The 26,932-nt window shown below is 33.0% G+C and overlaps 1 protein-coding gene across 2 annotated transcripts in view; it reads left to right on the top strand.

Annotated features, from left to right (window-relative positions):
- The window catches only part of ASZ1 (ankyrin repeat, SAM and basic leucine zipper domain containing 1), a 65,495-nt gene extending 39,208 nt beyond the window's left edge, over window positions 1-26,287 (top strand). Inside the window, exons 5-13 of one of the 2 annotated variants that reach the window (XM_023228231.3) lie at window positions 3,040-3,151; window positions 3,978-4,112; window positions 5,734-5,858; window positions 6,701-6,776; window positions 7,743-7,799; window positions 8,773-8,882; window positions 20,453-20,558; window positions 21,700-21,813; window positions 25,756-26,287. In XM_023228231.3, coding sequence (XP_023083999.2) covers window positions 3,040-3,151; window positions 3,978-4,112; window positions 5,734-5,858; window positions 6,701-6,776; window positions 7,743-7,799; window positions 8,773-8,882; window positions 20,453-20,558; window positions 21,700-21,813; window positions 25,756-25,908 — 988 coding nt within the window. In that variant the 3' untranslated portion in view covers window positions 25,909-26,287. The remainder of the gene's footprint in view (window positions 1-3,039; window positions 3,152-3,977; window positions 4,113-5,733; window positions 5,859-6,700; window positions 6,777-7,742; window positions 7,800-8,772; window positions 8,883-20,452; window positions 20,559-21,699; window positions 21,814-25,755) is intronic. The other variant, XM_023228232.3, reaches the window with a different exon arrangement.
- Window positions 26,288-26,932: the final 645 nt, after the last annotated feature.

The following is a 26,932-nucleotide window of genomic DNA, read 5'->3' as shown; positions in this document are numbered from 1 at the left end:
TTGGGTAGAAATGTGAGAGCAGACGTCCTTGACTTGTTTCTGACCTTGGGGGAAAGTACTCTTTCACCATTAAATATGATGTTAACTGTAAATTTTCCATAGATGATTTTGTCAGGTTGAGGAAGTTCTCATGTATTCCTACATTGCTGAGAGAGTGTTTTTGTTAGAAATAAATGTTGGATTTTGTAAAATACTCGTTCTGCATTTGTTGAGGGTTTTTTTTTTTTTTCATTTTTAGTTTGTTAATATGGTACATTATATTGATTGATGTTTCAAATATCAAACCAGCCTTGCATTCCTAGGATAATTTCCCTTAGTCATGATGTATTAACCTTTTTATGTGTTTTTGAATTCTGTTAAAATTTGTTCAAAACATTTTTTATTTTCAGTGAAGATTATTGGTTTATAGTTTTCTTTCCTTACAACGGCACCCTCTGGTTTTGGTATAAGAGTAATTTGTGCTTCATAGAATGAGTTGGAAAGCAGCTTCTTCTCTTCAGTTTACTGGATGAGTTTGTTTAGAATTGGTGTTGTTTTCATTAACTGTTTGGTAGAATTCACCAGTGAAGCCATCTGGCCTGTTATTTTCTTTGTGGAAAATTTAATTTAATTTATAATTACTAAGTAAGTTTTTAAAAATAAATCTAGGGCTATTCAGGTTATTTCGAAATTTTTGAGTGAGCCATGGTAGTTTGTGTATTTTGAGAAATTTATCCATTTCATCTAAACTGTCTAATTTATTGGCATAAATTTGTTCATAATACTTCCTCATACTTCTAAAATCTGGATAATCTGTACTGATGTTACTTCTCTTGTTCCTGGTACTGCTAACTTGTTTCTTCTCTCTTTTTTACTTAATCAGTCTAGCTAAAGGTTTGTAAATTTTATTGATCTTCTCATAATAAAGATCTGAATAAGAATAAGGAGTTAGCAGTATGAAGGTCTGGGGACAGGGAAGAGCACTTGCACAGTTCCTGCCAAGGGGAGATCTTAGCATTTTCAAAGACAATAAACTGTAAGTGACTAAGAATAGAAGCATGGAGAAAAGCAATTACAAGGCTATGGCAATAATGTAAGTCAGAGAAAGATGATGTTGTCTTGGACCACTGCAGTGGCTAACGAGGTGAAGAGAAGTGACCAGAAGCAGATTATGAAGGTGAAGAGATGTGATCAGAAGCTAATGAGGTGAAGAGAAGTGATCAGAAGCAGATTATGAAGGTAGGGCTAATAGGAACTGCTGATGACTTGTACTCGGAATGACAGAGAAGAGTCATGAACTATGCCTAGTCTTAAGCCTCAGTAGTGTGGTTAATGGTGGCTTCATGAAATAGGGAGGACTGAGAGGAGCAGATTTGAGTTATTATGGGGGTAAGTGCAGTGGAGATGAGACATCAACAGTTTGGATTTAGATGTAATGAAGAATTTGAATTAGAATGGTTAGTTAATTCAAATAATTTGTTGTAGCCACGCGTGTGTGTATGTGGGGTTTTTTTGTGGCTTTGTTGTTGTTGTTGTTGTTGTTTTTGTTGCTGTGAGACAGGGTCTCACTCTGGTTGCTTAGGCTGGAGTGCAATGGCATGATCTTGGCTCACTGAAGCCTTGACCTCCCAGGCTCAGGTGATTCTCCCACCTCTGAAGTAGCTGGGATTACAGGTGTGCACAACCACACCCAGCTGATTTTTTTTTTTTTTTTTAATTTTAAGTAGAGGTAGAGGCGGGGCTTTGCTCTGTTGCCCAGGCTGGTCTCAAACTCCTGGAGTCAAGCAATCCACCCGCCTCAGTCCCCCAAGTGCTAAGATTACAGGCAGGAGCCACCACACCTGGCAAGTTGTATATAGTTTTTTACATTTGCTTAAGTTATCGAGGAAATTCAGTCTTTACCTCATAAAGGTTGTCTATCTAATGAAGCCACTACATAAGAGATATTCAAGGTGGAGGAGGCAATGTTATACAACTGCCTTAGCATATAATTTCACATAAAACATTCAAGTTATAATATACCATGAAATAGAAGAAACAGATATATATGAATTGCTTTATGCTAATAAGGACATTTGTGTGAAGTGATCAGATTTCAGATTATACCTTGTGCTAACAAGCCTTACAGAGAAATAGTCTATTTGTAGGTTGTATATATAATGTGAATAACCAATAAAAACTTTCTTGGTAAGATCAAAACATGGAGCTCTGAAATTATTTATTTTTCTTTTCCAAAGTTCTTTGTGTATAAATCAGATCTTGAGGACAACTCAGAAAAATTGGTCTCAGAATCTCAGACCTCCTTTAAAACAGACCATGATGTTATGTTCAGCCCAAGTAGAGCTGATAAAATCTAGTGTCCTTGGAATAGGCCCAGAAGCTGACTAACTTCCAGGAGTAGAAGGATTGAATCTCTAATTTTGGGAAATGATAAACTACAGAGAAACCACTATCCTCTCCCAGAAAGTACTCTTAAAAGAATATTAAGCTGGTTAATCTATTGGACTTATCTCTTTTCTGATTACATACAGTAAGTCTCCCAGTCAGAATAAAATTCTTTCAGTCTCAAACTAAAGTAAAATCAGAATAGAATACATTAAGTAATAAAGTTTTTAAATTTACATTTTTGTTTCAGCAATCCTCTAAATAAAATGTAATAAGCATTTAGTATTAGCAAATCCTTTGAGGGCAGGGACCTTGTTTGTGTCACTCATTACTATATTCCTAGCATAAGCATAGTGTGAGTACTCTGATAATTTTCTAGATTTTAATATGTATATTAGTGAGACTTCATAGTAGAAAGCATGGCTTATTTCATGTATTTTTTAATACATTTATTCACTAGAGGGTGCTGTGTAAGTATTCAGCACTTTAAAAGTCATCTCTTTCACTTATTTGCAGGAAGATTGGATTTTTAAATCACCTGATTTAGCAAAAGCTTTCATTTCTTTTTCTTTGTTTTCAAAGTAGTACTGGTGGTATTGTGTATGGTTAAATTAATGAAAATGAGAGATTAATGGCAGCATTAACACAAATGTTTCCTTTCTTCCTCCTCCTTAGGAGACTTATGACCCCAATCATGTATGCTGCTCGAGATGGTCACACCCAGGTTGTTGCTCTCCTTGTTGCTCATGGAGCAGAAGTTAATACCCAGGATGAGAATGGTTACACTGTGAGAAACATTTTTACAATGTTTCTTTTTGTTTCTGTTATTATCAGTAATCTATTTTAAAAAAAGAGTTTTAAGAAGTAATAATTACAAAAGGGCTGGAATATAATTGCTATATGGTGAAAAAAAGCAACAGTTGAAATAAAAGGCTGGCATGGTGGCCCACGCCTGTAATCCCTGCACTTTGGGAGGCCAAGGCGGGCAGATCACCTGAGGTTAGGAGTTTGAGACCAGCCTGGCCAACATGGTGAAACCCGGTCTCTCCTAAAAATACAAAACATTAGCCAGGCATGGTGGCACACGCCTTTAATCCCAGCTACTCAGGAGACTGAGCCTGGAGAATCGCTTGAGCCCGGGAGACAGAGGTTGCAGTAAGCTGAGATCATACCACTGCACTTCAGGCTGAAGTGCAACAAGAGCGAAACTCCATCTCAAAAAAAGAGGAATTAATTGACTCTCTTAGTCCTTACTCTTGATTTAAAAAAAAAAAATTGTAACACACAGCAAAATCTGGGCTCTAAAATATACGTAAGAATTCTTTTTTGTAGAAAACCTTTCAGTGATTGGCAAATAAATCATTTTATTCCATAACATCAGTTAATTGTATAAAACACTGGTTTTAAAAAATCAATGAGCTTTGCAGTCAGCTTTGCAATTACAACTTTGGAAATATGTTTACATTATATTGTGAAATGAAGAGATTGCATCATTCTATTAATTAACTATGTTCTCTTTTTTATTGTGTCATAAATACTGTTGAAAACTTTTCCTGTCTGTCTCATATACACTCCTTCTCTTTAAACAATCTTCTTTTTCCCCCCACTTACAGGCTTTAACGTGGGCAGCACGTCAGGGTCATAAAAATATAGTTTTGAAGTTGCTTGAACTTGGAGCTAATAAAATGCTACAAACCAAAGATGGAAAGATGCCAAGTGAGATTGCAAAAAGAAACAAACATCATGAGGTATCCTTCTGTACATATTAAACTTATTTTTTGTGGCATGTCACATTATCATTTGTAGAACTTTTTTATTAATTTGTTAGAATTTACAAGGGTAATTATAGTGTATCTGGCAATTATTAAATGTTTAAATATGTATCTTTCCTCCAGCCAGGTAATGAGAACTTTATTTTGCTAGAGTATTCATCTTCTATGAAACAAGAGACACTTATAATACAGTAATTTAAAAGCTCTATAAAAGAGTAATAAAATCTTATTCTGGTCCCAGGAATAAAATTGTAATATACTATTTAAACATTTCAGACTGGTCCAGAATTTTAAGTTATTGAGTGAAAGCTAGTAAAATGCCAGTTTGAACTTGTAACTAAAACATTCTTTTGTAAGTTTATTAATATATTAAACAATTTAAAAATTAAATTATTTAAGCAATATTTACTCTTATATGTGTGACAGAGCATACAATAAAGTGATAATATACCTGGATGTATAATCTGTCATTTAGTTGTTAAGCTCAATAATAAATACTTGCCATACATTAAATTACTTTATCAATATAAACTTTTGGTCTGAAGATTAAAGCTGTAGCCACAAGTCTGTAACTTGTAAGCAAGGATCAAATATAGTACAATAATAAAACTAAGTTGTTTAGTTTGGGAGTTTGTAACACTGAGTTCCTGAATTTGAAAGTATGTAAAATTCCAAAGATTCCGTCATATAATCATCAAACCAAGCCACATTTACTGCATATAAAGTAACTTCTCTAACCTTTTAAGCAGTCTAATAAACATGGCTATCATTTTCCAAGTATTATTCTAATATTTTCAGAATTATTATAGGGTAAACAGTAATCACTAAAGCCCTGTAGAACTTCAAAAAGGAATTTACCATTTTTCTTCTAAACTTTGAAAATTCAAAAACTTAAAATTATTTTATTACATTGTTAAATGTAGAGTAGATGACACCAAACTTGACATAAGAAGTTTATGAACATCAAAGGTTATTTTGAGTCATAAATCCTTTATTGAAATGAGATTTGATCTTGTATTTTGGCTGATTACATGATATAACCTTGACTTCCTAAGAAGTTAGATTTTAAAACTCAGGAATGTCACCATATCTTTTTGAGGTGTTCAGTTAGGATTTGTATACATTTAGTCACGTTCATCACTCTCTTCCCACTTAGCAGTGTTTTCAAAGTACTATCTTAATACTTAATCTGAGTCATTTATCCAAATGGAATTTTTAGTTTTGCTATAGATCTTACCAAAAATAGTAATTACTATCTTACTTTAATTTTTACTATTTTAAATTAGATGTACTTTTTTTCTTTTCTGATTATTATTATAGGTCAAGGAAGCACTTACCTGATATCCCAATTACCCTGATTCGTTTATTATACATTGTATATGTGTATCAAAATATCACATGTACCCCCCAAAATATGTACAACTGTACATCAATTTTTTTAAAGTTGTTGTCAGGGTAGTAAATTGTGAAACTTCTGTCCCACTTACTTGCTAAAATTTCCTTTCTGGATATGAGATAATCGTATGTTTGGTTTCTTTTAACTGTAAGTTATAGTGTGCAATGTTAATTGTATTTGAATGATGTTAACTTTTTTCAGATCTTCAACTTACTTTCTTTTACTTTAAATCCATTGGAAGGAAAACTTCAACAGCTAACTAAAGAAGACACTATTTGTAAAATATTGACAACAGATTCTAAAAGAGAAAAAGATCCCATTTTTAGGTAATATAGCATGTTTTAGCTCAACAGAATACCTGTAAGTAAAACTTGTGTGTATTTTACTGTAGTAAATGTGGTGACTTATCTAAAATATATGGTATTTTAAATGTTTACAAGCATTTTTTTGTAATGTCTGGGTTTTTAGTGTTCTCCAGAATTTTAGAAAATTTTTATTCATTTTTATGTACTAACACTAATGATAATAACTTTAAATGTAAACTTTAAGTACGATATCAACAATAAAATCTATTTTTAAAAGGTTCTGAAATTATATTAGTGTTTAAACAGTATTACACCTTGTTTTCTAATTATTTTTAGTACAGTTCTAATTTTATATGCTAAAATTAAACATACACTTCCCCCCCAGAACACTGCTGTTCAGTACATGGCCAAAAATAATTATCTCCTTACCCCATTTAAAGTTATTTACATTTTACTTATTGCAATTAAAGAGTTGTGGGTTTTTTTTTTTTTTTTCGTTTTTTGTGGGTTTTTTTGCCTCAAACACCTGGGCTCAAGCAGTTCTCCCACCACAGCCTCCCAAGTAGCTTGGACTACAGGTGTATGCCACTGTGCCAGGCTGAGGAGATTTTTATGTGCAGAAATTTCACAAGGTGTACATACTGACATATATTTTCATTTTGGGGAAAGATGAGTTATACTCCTCATATACCTTCAGTCACAAAACCTTACTCATTCCTTTGATATAGCATAGGTCTGGTGTGCAGATTGCAAATATATTCTACATGAATTCATCATTATTCATATTCTCTTGCAATATAAATATATATTGTTTGTGCATTTATAGTCTGTTCTGAAATTGACATTGCTATAAATGTATACAGTTCATATACAGCATTTGGAGATCTGGAAGTATTTTTACATGGTGTTGGACTTGAACATATGACAGATTTACTAAAGGTAAGATCTTATATAACCTACAGTGAGTTATGCATATATGTTAATTTGTTGGTTAATATAATGTTAGATATTAATTCATAAACATGTCTATAAATAACTGCCTATTTACTTTTCTCTATAATTTGTAGTACATCCCAATTTTAAATTTGAAATAAACATTTCAAAAATGTATTATTCTAGAAATTTTCATAAATTAGAATCTGAGATTAAACAGTTTTTACCCATTGTCTAACCTTCATATACACCTGAGCCCTTAGTTTGTTTCTGTACTTGCTTATCTTCATGAGTAGAATATTGGAAGAGCATGATATTAAACCAAACACACCTGGTATCAGATTCGTGCTCTAATGTTTAATCACTGAAGTATGTGACTTAAATATCTCATTTGCTTCATAAGAATAATAATACCTAGTGTAGGGTTGTCATGAAGGTTAAATCAGATCATATGCCGAGGACTGTCTGGGTGTTTTAAGCATACATTATGGGGTTTGAGTCCATGACAGTTATTATCAGCTAGGTGGGGATACTGAAGCAGTATGCTCCTCTTGGGAGTGTGCACATTCTGTTAAAATATTTCAGAGTTGGGCTTCATTGTATAATCTTCAAATGTCTCCCTATTTGGAGAAATCTTGAATAAAACTACATGATGGTTTAATGTGATACAGTCAGAAATTTAAAATATTCATAAAACATAATTTCTGCCAAATTTTATAGAACTGCTTTTATGAATAGTAATCATTTGAATCTGGAAACCTAGCTGTGTTTATACTTTTTAGGTGAATATAGTTATTATGATACTCATTATTGTCTACTTAATATTATAGTTCTATATCTACATATCCTGTTCCCTCTGGAAAACTGGAATTTGCTTGAGAGTGAAGCAAGTAACTAACTTATGAACACTTGCCTACTTCTTCTACTATTTTAATTATATGGAAAGGTGGCCTTTTTTTTCCTTTTATACAGGAAAGGGATATAACGTTAAGACACCTTTTGACCATGAGGGAAGATGAATTTACAAAGGTTAGTATCAGTTTCAGAAATTCCTGATGTATTGTTTGATGTTTTTAAAATTGTGGATCCTTTTCTCTTTTTAAAATGCTAGGGCTACAGACAAAAGATTGCTCTTTTACTCTGTCCTTGATTAGATATGATTACGCATAACCATATCTAAAATCTTGTGTTAGTGTTAAGTTACTTTAAGAACACGTAATGACTTACAGTTTGGGTTGTTTGTTTGTTTGTTTTCAGATTGTCATGACATCTCAACTAAAACTGATCCTTCAGTTTCAAATGTGAAATAGATTTGTAAAATGGGGCACTTACAAATAAGAGATTGTTTTTCTATGGATATGGGTATTAACACATGTCTCCCAAGCCTTTTGTTTGGTTCTCAAAACTATTGAGACCTTTTATTTTGCCATCTAGTATTATCTAATAACATATAGCTGCGGGATGTGTTAGAGACACCTTGATAAATACGATATGTAAAAAGCAATGATCTGAGTGCATGACCACATTGGAAACTTGAAATTTTTAATATCACTAAAAATAAATCAGCATACTACAAAGCTAACTCCAGTATAGAAAATTTAGTTTAACACTAAAGGTAGAATACAAAGAAAGATAGGACTTGATTCTCATGTATCACTGATTTTTAAATGAAAATTTGAAGGAAATTTTGTTTTACTGTGTTTTTTGAAGTATTACAAATACTAAGTTCTAGTAATTTGTTTTGGGAGTCCATCATAGTTGTTATGTATTGCAAAAAAATTGGCTATAGTTATTATATATCTAAATATTTTAATGCTGTAACTAACATCAATCACAGTTATAAGACAAACATATATATTTTTAGAAATGTGTTATTTTTCCACTGTATGCCTATTTTTTCAAGATGTGAATTCATCAAGTAAGAAAACATCTTCAGTTATTTTGAGTTTTAAATTATTCAAGTATAACTAATTTACTGTACCTTAAAACTATTTCTGCTTAGAATGGAATTACCAGTGAAGACCAGCAGAAAATTCTAGCTGCTCTTAAAGAACTACAGGTAGAAGAGATACAATTTGGAGAGTTATCTGAAGAGATAAAGTTGGAAATCAGGTAAAATTAACTTACTTGTTTACATTAATAGTGTTAAGAACCAATTGTTCTTTTTTAGTTTAATTTTCATAATGTCTGAGTCATTTTACTTGATATGATCATTTTCCCAGGGTAATAGATTTTGGAAGATACTGTGTTCTGAAATTGGATGTGCTTTGTAAAGTCAATTTTTATAAAATCATTTACCAAGAAGCAAACAATGTGTCTTCTTGTTAACTCACATAGAAACATTTTTGTTTTATTTTTTCATTGCATCTTGCTAAATTGAATCTTATAAACAATCACATGCTTTTTTATAGTATACCTTTAAAAATCATTTTAGAGGTTAAATTGAAAATTCAAAGTAATATTTTCACTTAAGTCAATAAGAAAACATTTCTTATGTAGCTCAGTTCTGTTTTCAGCCTTACTGTATGAGAAATTATGTTACCAAAATGTAAACTTCATTTCCAATATTAAAAACTTGTCAAGCAATGGTTATTAATAATCTCAAATCTATTTTGAAAATAATATTTGATTTTATTAATATATTATACAGCATTAAGTGATTTTTTAAAATTTTTTGAAATATAGATTCTTGGGATATTTCAAAGAGATACACATATGGAAAGTCCCATGCATTCTTTCCCTAGTTTTGCCCAGTATTACTATCTTTTATAACTGTAGGACAATATCAAAACCAGAAAATTTACATTGGTACGACCCATAGAGCTTACTCATATTTTGTGAGTTATGCACTCATCTGTGTGTGTGTATATATATAATTTTATCACATTTATGGCTTCATGTAACTACTTCCGTGTTCAATGTACTTAACACAGGACTCTCTCACACTACCCCTTTATAGCCACGTCTAACCTTCTCCCCATACCAACCCCTAGCGACCAATAATTTGTTCTCCATCTTTTTAATGATGTTATTTCATGAATATTATATAAATAGAATCATACAGTATAAATCCTTTTGAGATTAACTTTTTTCAATCATCCTAATTTTCTTGAGGTTCATCAAAGTTGAACTGCATGTATCAGTACAATAGTTCATTCCTTTTTATTGCTGAGTAGTATTCCGTGATATGTATATGCCACAGTTTGTTTAACCATTTATCCATTGAAGAACATTTGAGTAGATTTTAGTTTTTAGCTATTCCAAATAAAACTGCTATGAACATTCATCTACAAGAGTCTATTAGAAAATACATTTTCTTTCTTTGGGATAAATTCTGAAGAGGACAATTGTTAGGTTGTACGGTGGTTGCATATTTAGTGTATTTTAAAACTGTCCAACTGTTTTCCAGAATGGCAGTACTGTTATATTTCCAGCAAGTGTATGAGTGATCCAGTTTGCTGTCCATCCTCACCAGCATTTGGTGTTAGCATGACATTTTTTAGCCATTTCTGATGGGTATATAGTAATAGCTTGTTATGTTTTTACTTGCACTTACTAATGGCTAATGATGTAAACAGCCTTTTATATCTTATTTGCCATATGTGTACTTTTTGTGGTGAAATTCTAACAGTATCTTCTGCCAATTTTATGTTGGATTAATTGTTTTTTAATGTTGAGTTTTGCGAGTTATCTACATTCAAATCTTTTGTTGAATATGTGATTTGCAAATATTTTTCCCAACTCTGTAATTTTTCCTTTCATCCTCTTAATGGGGTCTTTCACAGAGCAAAAACTTTTATTTTTATGAGGTCTAAGTTACCAGATTTCCCCTTTACAGAACATTACTTTTGGTATATTTTTAGTATCAAGTTAAATAACAGTTTAAGAAATTAGATCTCAAAGATTTTCTCCTATGCTTTTTTCGTAGAAGTTTTATAGTTTTACGTTTAAGTCCATGATACATTTTGAGAGTTCATTTTTGTAATGTTATCAGGTTTAGGCTGAGGTTCTTTTTTTTTTTTCTTCTTTTTTTTTTTTTTTTTAACCTGGGGATGTATAATTGCTCTAGCACTATTTATTGAAAAGGCTGTTCCTCCTCCATTGAATTGCTTTTGATTATTTGTCAAAAATTAATTGGGCATATTTGTGTGGGTATAATCTGGGTTCTCTATTCTGTGTTCCTTATGTGTCTATCCCTCTGAAAGTACCATGTCTTGATTACTCTAACTGTATGGTAAGCCTTTATATCAGGAAGAGTGATTCCTCTCATTTTGTTCTTTTTCAAAATCATCTTGGCTATTCTAGAGCCTTTTTCTTTCCATATACATTTTAGATAAACCTTTCCTATGTAAAGCTTTTTCTACAAAAAAAAACTTTCTGAGATTGTGGTAGTAATTGTATGAATCCTATTGATTAATTTACGTATAATTGACAGTTATGTCAATTCTACTAATTCATAAACACAGATATCTCTAAAAGTTTTAGGTTTTCTTTTTTAAAATATATTTTTTGGGACGGGGTCTCGCCCTGTCACCCAGTTTGGAGAGCAATGGCACAATGATGGCTCACTGCAACCTCGAATTCCTGGGTTCAGGTGATCCTCCCGCCTCAGCCTCCTGAGTAAGTGAGACCACTGGCATGCACCACTATGCCTGGCTAATTTTTAAAATTTTTTGTAGAGACAGGGTTTCCACTTTGTTGCCACAGTTGGTCTCAAACTGCTAGGTTCAAGTGATCCTCCCACCTTGGCTCCCTAAGTAATGGGATTACAAACCTGAGCCACCATTTCTGACCTTCTTTGTTTTCTTTCATCAGCATTTTGTCATTTTCATCATACAGATTTCACGCATATTTTGTTAGATTGATACCTAAGTATTTTGTTTTCTTTGGCACAATTGCCAATGGTATTTCTCTTTTTATTTGTTTTCATGTACAATTGATTTTCGTGTCCTGACTGTACATTTCAGCCTTACTGAACTCAGTTATTAGTTGTAGGAGGTTTTTTGTAGAATGTTTGAGATTTTCTATGTAGATAATCATGTAGTCTGCAAAAAGAAGTTAATTTTTTCCTTTCACATTTGTATGCCTTTTTTGTTCCCTCATGGCAGTGGGTAAGACTTCCAGTATTATGTTGGATAGGAGTGGTAGATAGTGGACATTCTTGCCTTCTTCCCAATCTCAGAAGAAAACCATCCACTTTTTTAGTATTAGTTAACTGTGATGTTAGCTATAGGTTTTTTTGTAGATTCTCTTTATGCTATTGGGGAAGTTACGCTCTATTCATTTTTCTGAAAGTTTTTATCATGAATGGTTGTTGAATTTTTTCAAATGCTTTTTCTATCCCAACTGATATGACCATATGACTTTTTTCTTTAGCCTGTTGATATGGTTACGTTGTTAGATTTTCAACTATTGAACCAACCTTGCATACTTGGATTAATCCCATGTGGTTGTGGGTTATTATTCTTTTTATGCATTGTTGGATTTGATTTGCCAGTATTTTGCCGAGAATTTTTGTATCTAAGTTCATGAGGAATATTGCTCTGTAAGTTTCTTTTTTGTGTTTTGTCCGGTTTTGGTATCAGGACAATACTGGCCTCACAAAAGGAATTGGGACGTATTCCCTCTCCTTTTATTTTCTGTAAAAGATTGTGTAGAATTGACATTAATTCTTCTTTCAACATTCTGTAGATTTCTCCAGTGAAACCATCTGGGCCTGAATATTTTGTGGGGGAAGCTTTTAAATTACAATTTGATTTATTTAATGGTCATAGGATTATTCAAGTTATATCTGTTTTACTTTAGCTGAGTTTTGGTAATGTGTGGTTTTTCAAGGAATTGCTTCATTTTTTCTAATTGATGAAGCCAAAAGTTGCCCCTACTATTTCGAGCTATTCTTTGAATGACTGTAGGATCTGTTATAATACCCCATTTCATTCTTGATATTGGTGATTTCCGTCTTTTCTTTTTTTATCTCTGTTAGTCTTGCTAGAGGTTTACACATTTGTTTTTCCAAAGAACCTGCTCTTTTGTTTCAGTAACTTTTCTGTATTGTTTTTGCTTTTAGTGTCATTGATTTCTGCTGTGATTCTTACTATTTTCTTCCTTCTGCTTACTTTGAATTTATTTTGCTCTTTTTTCTAGATTCTTGAGGCAGAAATGTAGATCATTTTTGAGACTTTCTTTTCTTATGTAAACATTTAGTCTTTTGCATTTCCCTTTCAGCACTGCTTTAGTTGCATTCTACAAATTGTGATACACTGTGTGATCATTTTCATTCACTTCTATGTATATTTTTATTTTCTTCGAGACTTCCTCTTTGACCCATGGATTATCTAAATAACCCATGGTGTATGGTGTTTAATGTCCACATTTGGAGATTTTTCTGTTATCGATTTCCAGTTTGATTCTGTTATAGTCAGAGAATATACTCTGTATGATTTCAAGGGTTCAATAGCTACATGTGACTGGTGGCTAGATGGAAGAGATATAGAGAATTAAGATTTTAAAGGCTTTGGCAGGTTGAAGCAAATCTCTCCAAAATTAATAGGGTTAACTTTAATAAGGATAAATGGAAAGTCCAAGATTAACTATATTACTATAGGATGGGACTTAATATACATGAAGAATCACTAAGAGTTTTTAAGTTTATTATTAACTCAGTTTAGGTTGAAGTGTCACATGACTAGTCATGGAAAGCCAGCACTGTTAGGCTGCATTAATAGAAATATAATGTCCAGAATAAATAAGATAACAGTTTTATTGTACACAATAGCTACTTCTAGAGGTTTTTGCTTATGGAAAGAATTTAACCATAGCATAGAATACAAACCCCATAAGGCCTCTTCTGCCTTTTAGATTATATGATTGTCTTTTCAGTAATTTTCCCCTAGATTTTATAATCCAAAATAACCTATAATAATTGTTTTCATTCCACCAACTAGATAATTTTGAAATTGTGTCACTTAGCAACACCATCTTATAAACAGCCTATGAAATTCTTTTTTCTTTTACAATGGCTTTCTCTCCCCAACTTTGAGGATTTGTGAACCAAATGTTTTTCCCCACCTTCTACCTCTCATTGCACTTGGTCAGGTTAATTACATTTTACCCAATCTCTTGCTCATGTAAGCTTCTCTTAACTCATTCTTTCTATTTTTCTATTGCTTAGGAAACTCTCTTCCTTTCTTACTTTTGGTTTCATATGAGTTCAAAAGTAACTATTACCACAGGGACTAAGAATAGGAATAATGCCTGTACAGAGGACAAATCAAATTTTTTGCCTCTAGAGCTTTTAAAAGTGCATACAAGTTCCCTGTAAGGAATCTTCACAAATATTTTTTCCATTTCCTCAGTTTCCTCTAATCTTACTTTTAATATCAGCTTAGTATTATTTTCTAAGTTTTCTTTTTTAGTTAATTTAAGAGTATCACAATCATTTTATTTTTCTACTGATAATACAAATACTGTTTTTTTATTTCAACGTATTCCCGTTTGATTTTTTCCCTAAAATAATTTTACAAATGAGGATTACATAGCTAACATAAAAGTACCTTACATGTTAGTAGAGACTTGGTTTCTATATATATGCTTTTTAAACATATTAGGGTTCATAACCATGATTTATGCTAGTGATTTCCTTACCTGGCTATGTTATCAGAATGACCTAAGGAGCTTGGTGTATATATTAACCATGTTATCCATTGCCTGGGACATGACTGTATAGACAAATTTTATTGAATACATGGATAAATGAGCTAATGAATTATAATATCCTATACTATACTTGCAAATTCAGTGATATTATCACTAGTATAGTCTGTCTAAAACTAATATTGTAATTATGATAAACATTAATTAAACATACAAACAATAGATTTCCACATTATTTTGGAGTTCAGAGAAGTATTCCAGGACATAATATAGATGATCCTAATTTCCTAAAAACTTTATTATACAGCTTAAATTATAAACATTCCCCATATTAAAATTCCCTATTCCCATTTTTCCATTCTTCTTCCTTAATGTATCTCATTACAGCAAGATCTGTATTTAAAATAATGCCTCATCGTTGTTTCAGAATAACTTAATAGTTCTTAAATATTTAAATGCATTGTGAAGGATTTCAGTTGTGAGGACTTAAAACTCAGCACACCTTCTTAAATATCATTGTTCATTTTCTTGCTTTTCTTCATTATTGTTTCTATGGAGGAATATTCTAAGTTCTAAATGATTGAGTTGCAAATTAAATGTTTTTATGTAACTTATTTGTATGATGGCAAGGTTGCCTATATGAATTTACTTTATGGGATTTAATAAATGTAAAGAATGTGCAGAATCCTGAATGGTTCATTTATAAAAAGCTACTGAATTTTTTTTAAAAAATAAAACTGGCAGACATATATTCCAGGAATTTGACCTTGTTATTAAATCACAGACTTTGTTTACATGCTGTTACGGAAAAGGTTTTACTTACCATTTGTTCAAAGTCATTCTTTAAAGAAGAAATTAGTCATTAAGTCATAAGAAAACTAACAGCAGGAAAAGTTGAACTGATTGATTATAATCTCCTAGTAATGTGACTTCAACAATTTACTGATTTATTTTAAGATAGTTTTCTTCTATGTGTCAAAATTTTCTAAAATAATCTGTTACAACAATGCATACAGACACTGCACTTACTTTTTTCTGCCTTAGTATGTTTGCAGAATTAAAGTATGCAATTTAAAGCCAATGCAGTGGGGTGTGCCTGTAGTCTCATCTACTTGAGAGGCAGGAGGATAACTTGAGCCCAGAAGTTCAAGGCCAGCCTGGGCAACATAGCAAGACTCTCTTAAAAAAATAGAGTGCAATTTAAAATTGTAATATCCATTCTGTTGCCAATTTTAGATATTTTGAACAGAAATAATAAGTTGTCATTCACATTTGAATTTTTTTTTTTTTTTTGAGATGGAGTCTGCCTCTGTCGCCCAGGCTGGAGTGCAATGGCCAGATCTCAGCTCACTGCAAGCTCCGCCTCCCGGGCTTACGCCATTCTCCTGCCTCAGCCTCCCGAGTAGCTGGGACTACTGGCACCCGCCACGTCGCCCGGCTAGTTTTTTGTATTTTTTTTTAGTAGAGAAGGGGTTTCAACGTGTTAGGCAGGATGGTCTCGATCTCCTGACCTCGTGATCCGCCCATCTCGGCCTCCCAAAGTGCTGGGATTACAGGCTTGAGCCACCGCGCCCAGCCCACATTTGAAATTTTTAACTGTTCCTGTTTAGACTTTTTGTCTGAGCTAACTGACATCCACTTGAAGGTGTCAAAAGCATCTCAAAACTATGTTCATCAAGAAAACTGCTCCACCCCAAATATCTATATGGATGTTAAGATTTTATGTAAAAGTGTATTGTTCACCCCTATTGTTTATAAACATTCTAAAATTTGAAACTCTAAATACTGAACATCAGGAAAATGGTTAAATTCCATTGCATCAATATAATTATTTTTTCACCCATTAAATTTATTTTGAAACTTAATGTCATGGGAAAATACTCATGATAATTATAAAAGGCACAATATAAAAGGTCATGTGAAGCAATGTCAGTTATATATATCCATAGGAAAAACACTGGAAGAAAATGTGTATTATAAAAAAATATTCTGAGAGAAAATAGTACCAGTCATTGTCTTTGAGTGGTAATATTGTTGATGATTTTAATTTTTTTCAGCTATTCTACAATGAGCACATAATACCTTTGTTTATAATACCTTTATTTAAAGTGTAAATTTTATCTAAGTACTTGACTTCAGATTTTTTAAATGGCCTGTTGTTTTAGTTTGCTTATACTATGTTATGCTGTAGTAACAAATAATTTCTAAATGTCGGTCACTTATAACAACAAACTGTGTTTCCTGATCATCTGTATCATGAGTCAGCAACAGCGATCTTGTCATTCTGAGAGTAGGCTGGAGGAACAATCTCAACCTGGGACATACTGCTCTCATGGGAAAGAAGAGAAAGATGGCAGGATCATTCAGTGGCTCTTGAAGCTTCTGTTCAAAAGTTACACAGTAACTTCCAATCATATTTTATTTGCTAAAGCAAGTCATGTGATCAGGCCTCATGTCACTGGGGCATGAATTATAGTCCCCTGACAGGGGTCGGGGAACTGGTAGTAGTTAGCTCAGTAGAAAAGACATGAGAATTTGATCAAATAATACAGTCTACTATACCTGTGTCATATCTGCTTATTTTGAATTTTTTAAATAAGCACAAAGTTATCAGGCCTGCCATGTAAAGTTGTATAGGTCGTATACTGTGCAGCTGTCATGGAGACGCACTATTCACATAGTGTGAATGGCACTCTGTAGAGTTTTGTTTTGTACAATTTGTCCATCCATATTCAGTGGCTCTGAAAATTATATGTCACAAGAAAGGTATATATTTTCCTTTCATTCATTAAGACTAATTTTGCTAGTAATAAAATTTGTTTATTTGAACTAAGTCTTACTATCTTAAGAACAGGAACTGATGAATTTATATTCCACATATATATTCATGAATCACCTATCTAAAATTATATACCTGCTATCAGTTGATAATTCAAATGATAATTCTCAATGGATCTTAATTTCTTTGAGGTCATAAATTAAATATATATGGCATTAGTGAATTACTCATTTAGTAATTATTCTTGATAAATAAAATTGGAATATTTAAAGAACACTGAAATCTAAGTTATAAGTGTACTTATATAAATAGTACATGGAAACAAAATACAAGTAATCACTGCTGTTGCTTTGGCAGAAATGTGTCATATACTCTAAGTTCTGTGTTTTCTAGAGTAAAGATCAGAAAGAAAATAGAATAAAGAAAGAAGAATTGCATATTTTTTGAAAATGGTTTTATGAATACTTATTGCTTAACAGAACAAGAGTTTTCCTACATTTTTTAATTTTAGGTTTGCTTGTTGAAAGCAACCATCAGGTAGTTTTTATTCTAAGTGATTGATTATATGTATTTTGTTTATAAAGTTTGTATTTTATAAAACTGTTAAAGTGAAATTGTTCATTTTTTCAGCCTAATAGCTAAGAGAAAAGACTTGTCTTAAATGAAAATACTATATACATCCCAGTACTGTATCTTAGAAGTTTTCTATTATTTTCATTGGAGGCTGACATTGCTTGCTTTTTATAACTTTTCCTTCTAGAAATAGTGTGAAAGAAACTTTGTATAGTATGTAGTCAGAACTTCTACAAATAAGAATTTCTGTATGGGCTTAGAAGTACCCTTTGGGGGCTAGGATGGTGGCTTACGCCTGTAATCTTAGCACTTTGGGAGGCTGAGGCAGGTGGATCCCATGAGGCCAGGAGTTCAAGGCCAGCTGGGCCAACTTGGTGAAACCCCATCTCTACTAAAAAAATACAAAATTTAGCTGGGCATGGTGGTGCACACCTGTAATCCCAACTACTCAGGTGGCTGAGGCACGAGAATCACTTGAACCCAGGAGCAGAGGTTACAGTGAGCCTCGCACCACTGCACTCCAGCCTGGGCAACAGAGTGAGACTCTGTCATACACACACACACACGCACACACACACACACACACACACACAAATTACCTTTGGTCCAATAATAGTAGTTTTTATTGTATTTTTATTTCAGTAGATACTGTTAAAGGACTCCCCAGAAAGGTCATCTAATACACTTGTCAACTCTTGATATTAATGATCTTAATTTTTGTCATTCTGCTAGGATGTGGCATCTTACGGTTATTGTATTCCCACATTTATTATCCATTCAAATTTTGTTTCTTTTTTTTTTTTCTCTGAATTCCCTATTAATAGCCTTGACCAACTTTTCTGTTGGGTTAAGTTTCTTTGTTGTTTCTACTATAAATTGGCTTCTGCCACTGAAGCTAATCTAGTCACCAGTGTTTTCTCATTACCAAAATCAGTATACTTATTTAATATGCTTAATCTTTTCTCCTTTGAATCCATCACCTTCACTGCCATTCATAACAACTCTTGACTACTGATTTTCTTCTACTTCTCAGGCTACATTTCCTTTAGTGGCTTTTCTGTTCTACCCCTGTCAACTCTCCCTTCTTCACAATATGTCTTATGGTCATCTTTATGATCATAGTTTTGATTTCTATTGGAGACATTTCTAATACTACTGTGTTTGTGCTACCTTCACAATTCAAGGAAAGACTGAATCTTGGCTAGAAGTTAGTGAAAATAAAGTCATATTTTTTTCCCATTGAGGTTCACCGACTCTGAATTGTATCTATCTTCATGAGTGAGTCTTTAGAGCCCAGAATAAATACCCTTGCAAGACCCCCATTTTCTGCCACTTACTTGTTGTTGCCACCTGCATGTCTCCTCACCATTGCAGTCATCATAATTACATTTACTTGAACACCAGCTATGTACTAGATACAATCCTAGGTACTTTATGTACATTGTCTTCTTGAGTCCTGCCGTCTCCATTCTAGAGATACGAAAACATTTGGCTTAAGATTATTCTTGCCCAAAATCATAAAGCTAATAAGTGTGGAAGATGAATCCAAACTCACATTGACTCTTGACTCAAAAGCCTGTGTTCTTAATTATTATGCCATAATGTTTTCTTTTATCTCCACCATCCGCCACCAAATTCAGTTCCTTGCTTGGCGGCACTGCCTTCCATGGAAACCAAAAAAACTGAGAATCATCATAGATTCTTCCATTACATGCAATCCATCACCAAGTTTTCCAGTTTATTCTCCTAAAGGTTTCTCAAGCCACTGCTCTCCCTCCTTCCCACAGTAAGACTGCCACTGCTAGATCCTTAGTCTAAGTTTTCCTTCATCATCTCTTGGATGCATTTCTCTGTTAGTCGCCTAATTATTCTGCTTCTATTTTTGTGTTCCTTTCATCCACACCACTCTCCAAATAAACATTCTCATTTAAAAGTCTGATTTTCAAATTTCCTGTTGAAAATCTCTTAGTAACTCTACATCATCAGAAAGGTAAAATTCAATTCCTTATGCTGACACAAAAGTTCTTTTAATAAATGGTTATATCTAGCCTTTTCTCTTACTACTTTTCAATAATTTGTGTTTTAATTACACGTTACTGACCTTTACCCTTGTAGTCTTGCACCTGCTATTCTCTTTATCCAGAATCTCTTCCTTACCTACTTGGCAAACTTTTTCTTCAACCACAGACACAATTCAAGTATTATCTCTGTAAAGCATTTCTAATTCCCTATTCCTTCCTTCTCATGTGATATTAAATTCATTCCCCCTGAATTTTAGATGTCTCCACTGTAAAATAGTATTAACAACATCTATCCTATAGGGGTTGTTAGGAAAAATCAAAAGAAATAACAAATGTAAAATAACTAGTGCAGTGTCTTCACATAGTAGCTACTCAAATATTGATTATTTTATCTTCCTCCTTCATGTGTTCCTGTGAATAATAAAGCTGCAATTGTATATCTGCATCTTATCCTGAACTTTAAGATTCTCAGGATTGGAGGTTTGTTTTTCTTTTATAATCAGTGCCTGTTTCAGTACCTAATCTGTATTAGCTATTCCATGAATTCTTTTGGAAGAATCTAATTTTATGACTAGATTTTCAGTAACTAGCCTAGTAGAATGAAATAAATTGCTCTTATTGGTAATTCCTGCTTGTTTGTGGTTTCCTTTCTTTAGTGGTGATGAGTTCCTCAACTTTCTTCTCAAATTAAATAAACAGTGTGGCCATTTAATAACAGCTGTACAGAATATTATTACTGAGTTACCTGTAAATTCTCAAAAGGTATTCTACAAAAGTTATTAAGTGAAGAAAAGTATGAACACTGAAGAACATTCCAGATAAGTTCATGATAATTCAATAAATAGTACCGATTTGCTAAAATTATATCATTTGTTCTGCAAAATCACGTAAGATCTAAATAAGTCGATTTGTTTAATATTACTTCATTACATACTAATTTTAAAACTTTGTATTCTTGCCTCAAGAAAAAGAAAACGAGTCAGACCAAAAATTAAACTGATCCATGTATTGAATTTACCATGTGTTCTTGTTTAAAATATAAAGTGACAGAAGACCCAAGTGAAAATGGAAACGAAACAGTGTGTTATTTAAAAACTGTATCAATAAAAGATTTTTAAATAAATTTAGAATAGGAAGACTGTAAGTGGCCAGGCATGGTGGCTCACATCTGTAATCCCAACACTTTGGCAGGCCCAGGTGGGAGAATTGCTTGAGGCTAGGAGTTTGAGACCAGCCTGAGCAACATGGTGAGACCCTGTCTCTACAAAGAATTTTTAAAAATTAGCTGTGCATGATGGCATGTGCCTCTGGTCCTAGCTGAAAATTAGCTGGGCATGATGGCATGCACCTGTGGTCCTAGCTACTCAGGAGGCTGAGGTGGGAGGATCACTTGAGCCCAAGAGGTTGAGGCAGCAGTGAGCCATGATTGCACCACTGCACTCCAGCCTGGGCAACGGAACGAGACACTGTCTCAAAAAAAGGAAGAAAAAATGTAAGTGGCCTGCAAAAGCAGCTTATTTCATGTGATTAGGTTTTAGCTGTTTGTCTTAGTGAAAAATTTTTAATGCACTTGTTTTCCAGTGATTTTTATATAACATCAATTAATATGAGAATCATGTCATTTTTAAAACCTTCATGAACTGATTTGTTCATCGTAAATGGTATTACTAATATTAATCTCCATATAGAAAGTTATATATACATATATTCAGGAAATGCATTTGGCAAGCTCATTTGATTATTTTTATTAAGTTACTTGTTTTTGGTGTATTTATCCTAAACAAAAAAAATACTTTTCAATTATATAATTTAATATTTAAGAATGTTGTATAATCTTTGTGGATATAAAGTTGTGGGAAGTTATTTCCATTATTTAATGTTGAACTTTTGAAAATATTAACAGATAACGTTGGAATGGGCTTCTCCCCGGAATTTTACTTCAGTTTGTGAAGAATTGGTTAATAATGTTGAAGATTTGAGTGAAGAAGTCTGCAAACTAAAAGACTTAATTCAAAAGGTATATATTTAACATTAAAAGGAGGGGAAACGGGCCGGGCGTGGTGGCTCAAGCCTGTAATCCCAGCACTTTGGGAGGCCAAGACGGGTGGATCACAAGGTCAGGAGATCGAGACCATCCTGGCTAACATGGTGAAACCCCGTCTCTACTAAAAAATACAAAAAACTAGCCGGGCAAAGTGGCGGGCGCCTGTAGTCCCAGCTACTCGGGAGGCTGAGGCAGGAGAATGGCGTGAACCCGGGAGGCGGAGCTTGCAGTGAGCTGAGATCCGGCCACTGCACTCCAGCCTGGGCGACAGAGCGAGACCCCGTCTCAAAAAAAAAAAAAAAAAGGAGGGGAAACGAAAGCAAATGATTTACAGCAGAAGGTGTTAGACCATGAAGCAATTCTGGTTAAGAGCAACAAATGGAACACTTAGACAAGTGGGGAAAAGGACAGTTTCCAAAGGAAGAAATATACATAGGAAACAGATTTTGTTGGCCATTAAAGAAATGGATACTAAAAGAAGAATGTGTCATTTTTATCTTTTCAATTCGCAAGGAAAAATGTATCACTACCAATTTCTAGTTAGAGTTCACCAAACTGATATTCTTATGTGAGACTGGTAACACAAGCCCTTTCAAAAACAGTTTAGCAGGATGTGCCAAGTACCATTAAAAATTTGTATCTTTTGATAGTATTTTATCCCAAATTGTGTGTACCATAAGTATTCTATATTAGGAGAATAACTTAATAAAATATGCTCTACCAATTGTTATAATAATAAATAGTTAAAAAATGAAAATTAAATATCAGCTGGTTAAAGATATGAAATTATATTTGTACATAATTACTTACATGTAAATGTACAGATAAATGAAGTATTTATTGGTTCTGTTAAAGAAACAGGATTGTGGATGAAATACCACTTTGATTGTCCAGACTCTCTGTAATATTTTTATAATTTAACTGTTTTCTAAAGAGTATGGACTTTTTTGGTTCTGGTTTTCTACACATAACAGAAAAATATATAATATATATCTGTATTTAAGGATAGGTGATTTTTCCACTTCAAAAAAAAATGGCTATAACAAAATCTAAGCTGTTGGAATGGGAACCTTTGTTGAAGATGGATAATCAAGAAAAACACTTCCAATCGACCAAAAAGCTCACTTCTGAGCTCTTGATCTGTTTAATAAATTTATGTCTATAAAGCTTTTGTGAAATATCTGATTTGAAGGTTAGATTATACATTATTTATATAGCTTCAACCCATAATTCATTTAACATTTTCATTAATATTTTATCAAAAAAGTTCTTTTCTTCAAAATAGACTTTATACATGTTCCAAGTATTAACAAATTGTCATTCTAGCTATTAATGTGTTAAATCAAAAGGAGTCTTCCCCCCCCCCCCCCCTTTTTTGATACCAAGTCTCACTCCATTGCCCAGGCTAGAGTGCAGTGGCGCGATCTTGGCTCACTGCAACCTCTGCCTTCCAGATTCAAGTGATTCTCCTGCCTCAGCCTCCTGAGTAGCTGGGACTATAGGCATGCACCACCACGCCCAGCTAATTTTTGTATTTTTAGTAGACACGAAGTTTCACCATGTTGGCCACGCTGGTCTCAAACTCCTGAGGTCAAGTGATCCTCCTGCCTCAGCCTTCCAGTGTGCTAAGATTACAGGTGTGCACCATTGCGCCCAGCCCAAAAGGAGTCTTTTAAAAGTGAGAAGAAAGTTGTGAAGCAAATTCTGTTATACAAAATAATAGGTGGGAAAGGACATTTTAAATGAGGAAATGAGCACCATGTTTCAGAATTCTTGTAGAAAATAATTTATTTCCAAAGAAAAAAGGCATCTTAGAAATTGTATTATCTCTGACATTTATTCATTCAACAAACATAAGACTACCTGCTATATGTCAAGCACCTGTGCTACACAAGCTACATCCTGAACTTACTGACAACCCAAAAATTATAGCACCATTCATCATCACTACCTCCATCTCATCTAGAAGAATCAAAGGAAAAGAACTGATTCTACTTAAACATGCTATTTTTCATGGGTATCCCAAGGAAGTTTAGAAGCATGTGTATAGAGATACTTCTTGCAAAACATCAGCCTTTTTTAGTGTAGGAAATTTCCTAAAACATATTTGCTTCGGGGTTGTTTACTCATTTGGTTTCTCCAAGGTGAACTAAAAACATGGGGGTGAGGGGTAAGGGTGTGTGTATAGAATTAAAATGAAATTAGAAAACCATATTTTTGTTAAATGAGTGAAATTAAGAAACTTTGCTATAGAGACTGACTCACTCTAAAGCATACACAATTCAATCAGGTACCATAATATTTATTTTAATAATGCATACCTGTTAAGAGAATTTTCATTGTTCTTTAGCTAAATAGAAGACCTTTTTCCCATGACACTTCTCTATTTAGAATTTATGCATTTCTATATAAGAACTACCCTTGAAAACATGCATTAGTTTATAATAATGGCAAATATAGTTCTTTGGGCAAGAAAGTCTTAATTTTGGAGCAAGCTAATGGTTTGGTTTTTCTAGATTAGTCTTGTACAAGTAGTAATCATCATCATGAGATTTGATTTAGGGAATTATGAAGGCTTCCAGATTTGCAAATATGCTATCATGCCTGTTAAGCTTATATTATTTCAGAGTTTACCAGTAATAATCGAAGGTGGTTTTTTTTTTTTAAGAAACACGAGTTATCACAGATAAGTGTATGGAGGTAACAAAGAGAGAGGGTGGGAGAGGTCAAGGCTAGACTTTAACACCACATCACTCTCTTTCAAGCCAACACACTGACAGGCTCCTGTCAGAAAGGGTCATTCTAAGTAATTGGTTAATAAAAGGAATGACTGTCTCAGGATTCAGTAAATGGAGCATCAGTGTCAAAAAGGAATCTGTTGCTGAATGAAGCCATTTGGAAGTTAGACCAAGAATATGGTATTAATGAGTTGGCGTTGGAGTCTGGTTTTCTGCTATAAATTTAAAATTAATTTTGCAAGCTTTTTAATTAAATATTTACACAGTCGAATTTGGAAGTCATTATTCCTGCTGATGTTGAAAGTATTTATGTCATCACTCCAACACAGGATGTTTCTAGTAAATATCACTCTATAAATGTGCCTGATTCTTTTTATCTTTCAAGGATCTTTGGTTTCTGCTTATTTTCTCTTGTGCCCCACCCCCAAAAGCCATCTCTCTCCTCTCAGTCCTCCCTCTTCAAGTCTTTTCTCTCTCACTTCCCCCTTCTCTCTCTCTCTCTCTCTCTCTCTCTCTCTCTGTCTCTCACAGAGCACACACACAGAAACACACAGAGTGGGCACACATACACGGTAGGGGAGAAGGGAGCTTCTTGAGCAAGAAATTTGTATCTGTGGGAATTTACAAACTGAATGGGTATTATACTTTCATAGCTGTGAATTACTAAAAGAACCACTTAAGTTTTTGTTGACATTTGTTACTGCAATTATATTTAAATAAAGTATTAAGTTTCTACCAGTAGCATCTGGTCTTCTCATTTTTGCTAAATTTCATGTTTTAGGTTTGCTATAATAATGATTCACTTTTTTGTAAGATGTTAATTGATATGTAATACACAAGCAAATCAATATCAATTGTCATTCCTTATAAGTAAAACAGAAACTTTAAATTTAAAGTTACTTTGTCTCATGACATAAAAACACCATTTTAAAATGTGATTATCTGTGACAGCATGTATTTTTAATGGAAAACTAATAATTTACAGTAATGGGATGCTAATGAAAGACTGTATTTCAAGACATATATGTTTACTTTAAATCTTCCATGGGAATCTTGAGTTGCCTACATCTAAACAAGTGAATTGAATTAACATGGATATTATGATATTTTTTAAAATCAAAATGTTTTTATTAATGTATTGTACAATAACTCTTTTCTTTTTCCATGCAAATATTAGTTGCAAAATGAACGGGAAAATGATCCAACTCATATACAATTAAGGGAAGAAGTATCTACATGGAATAGTAGAATTTTGAAGAGGACAGCTATTACAGTATGCGGATTCGGTTTTCTTCTTTTCATTTGCAAGCTAACTTTCCAGAGAAAATAACCCAAATATTTGTTTTAAGTTATATACACACATCTTATTGAACCATCCAAAAATCATTGCTTTTAACTATTTGTGGCACAATATAACTTTACATTCTTTGCCAATATTCCATAGGAAAAATTTTGACAATGTAGAGACTTTTTTTTAAAAAAGTGACTTGTTACTTTGACTTATAAATACTATTTGTTATGTTTATGTCAATTTTGATTAGGCAGTAAAGTATAAGTAATTCTTTGGTTTGATCTTATGTAAATCACATTCAAAATTAAAGTTGTATCTAATATCTTTGACTTTTTTTAAGTGTGCTCATTTGTCATAGTGAATCTTACAGAATTTGTAAAGTGTTCATAAATTAACAGCTTTCTTTTCTTTCTTTTTTCCCCCTCCATTATTACATAATAAGGATTTTTATTGGATTTTTTGTTATATTACATTATGAGGAAATTACTAATTTTGAAAGTATCTGTGAAAATACAAAGGATAAAGGTAAAATGTTAAAGTTTTGAATTGTGGATTAAATCCTTAGGAAAAGTATTTTAAATACAAATTCAAACAGCAAAAAATTAGAGACTAGTGTTGAAAGTACAAAGTACATTGGAATTTTTTATGTAAAATACTTTGGGGAACATACATACTATATAACATTCTTATGACTGTTATTAAAGTGAATGGCATTTGACATATTATTTATCATATCTAAAGTAAGATTTATTTTTCAAAATCACCCTAATGATACTCAGATTTTTGAAGTGAAGTTAATAAAAAGGCAGGCCCAATTTAGCAGGGAATATAGTATTTAAATCTTGCCTGACTTAGTGCCATACTTAAACAGATGCAGTTGATCTACAGTTGTTTGAGAAGTAAACAAAGCAAAGATAAAAAATTGTGGAAAGGAAGAACATTATAAGGATACCAGAACGACAAGACTTCAATCATTCTTTTCTTGAGAATATGCTCAACCAGTTGTCATTGGAAAGTAATCACGCTATGAATTGGTGCCTGACATTTTAACCTAACTACTAAA

Source organism: Piliocolobus tephrosceles, chromosome 8 (assembly GCF_002776525.5).
Source record: "Piliocolobus tephrosceles isolate RC106 chromosome 8, ASM277652v3, whole genome shotgun sequence".
NCBI classification, from domain to species: Eukaryota; Metazoa; Chordata; class Mammalia; order Primates; family Cercopithecidae; genus Piliocolobus; species Piliocolobus tephrosceles.
The sequence above is the reverse complement of the archived record's forward strand: the minus strand, read 5'-3'. Positions and strand labels throughout refer to the sequence as shown.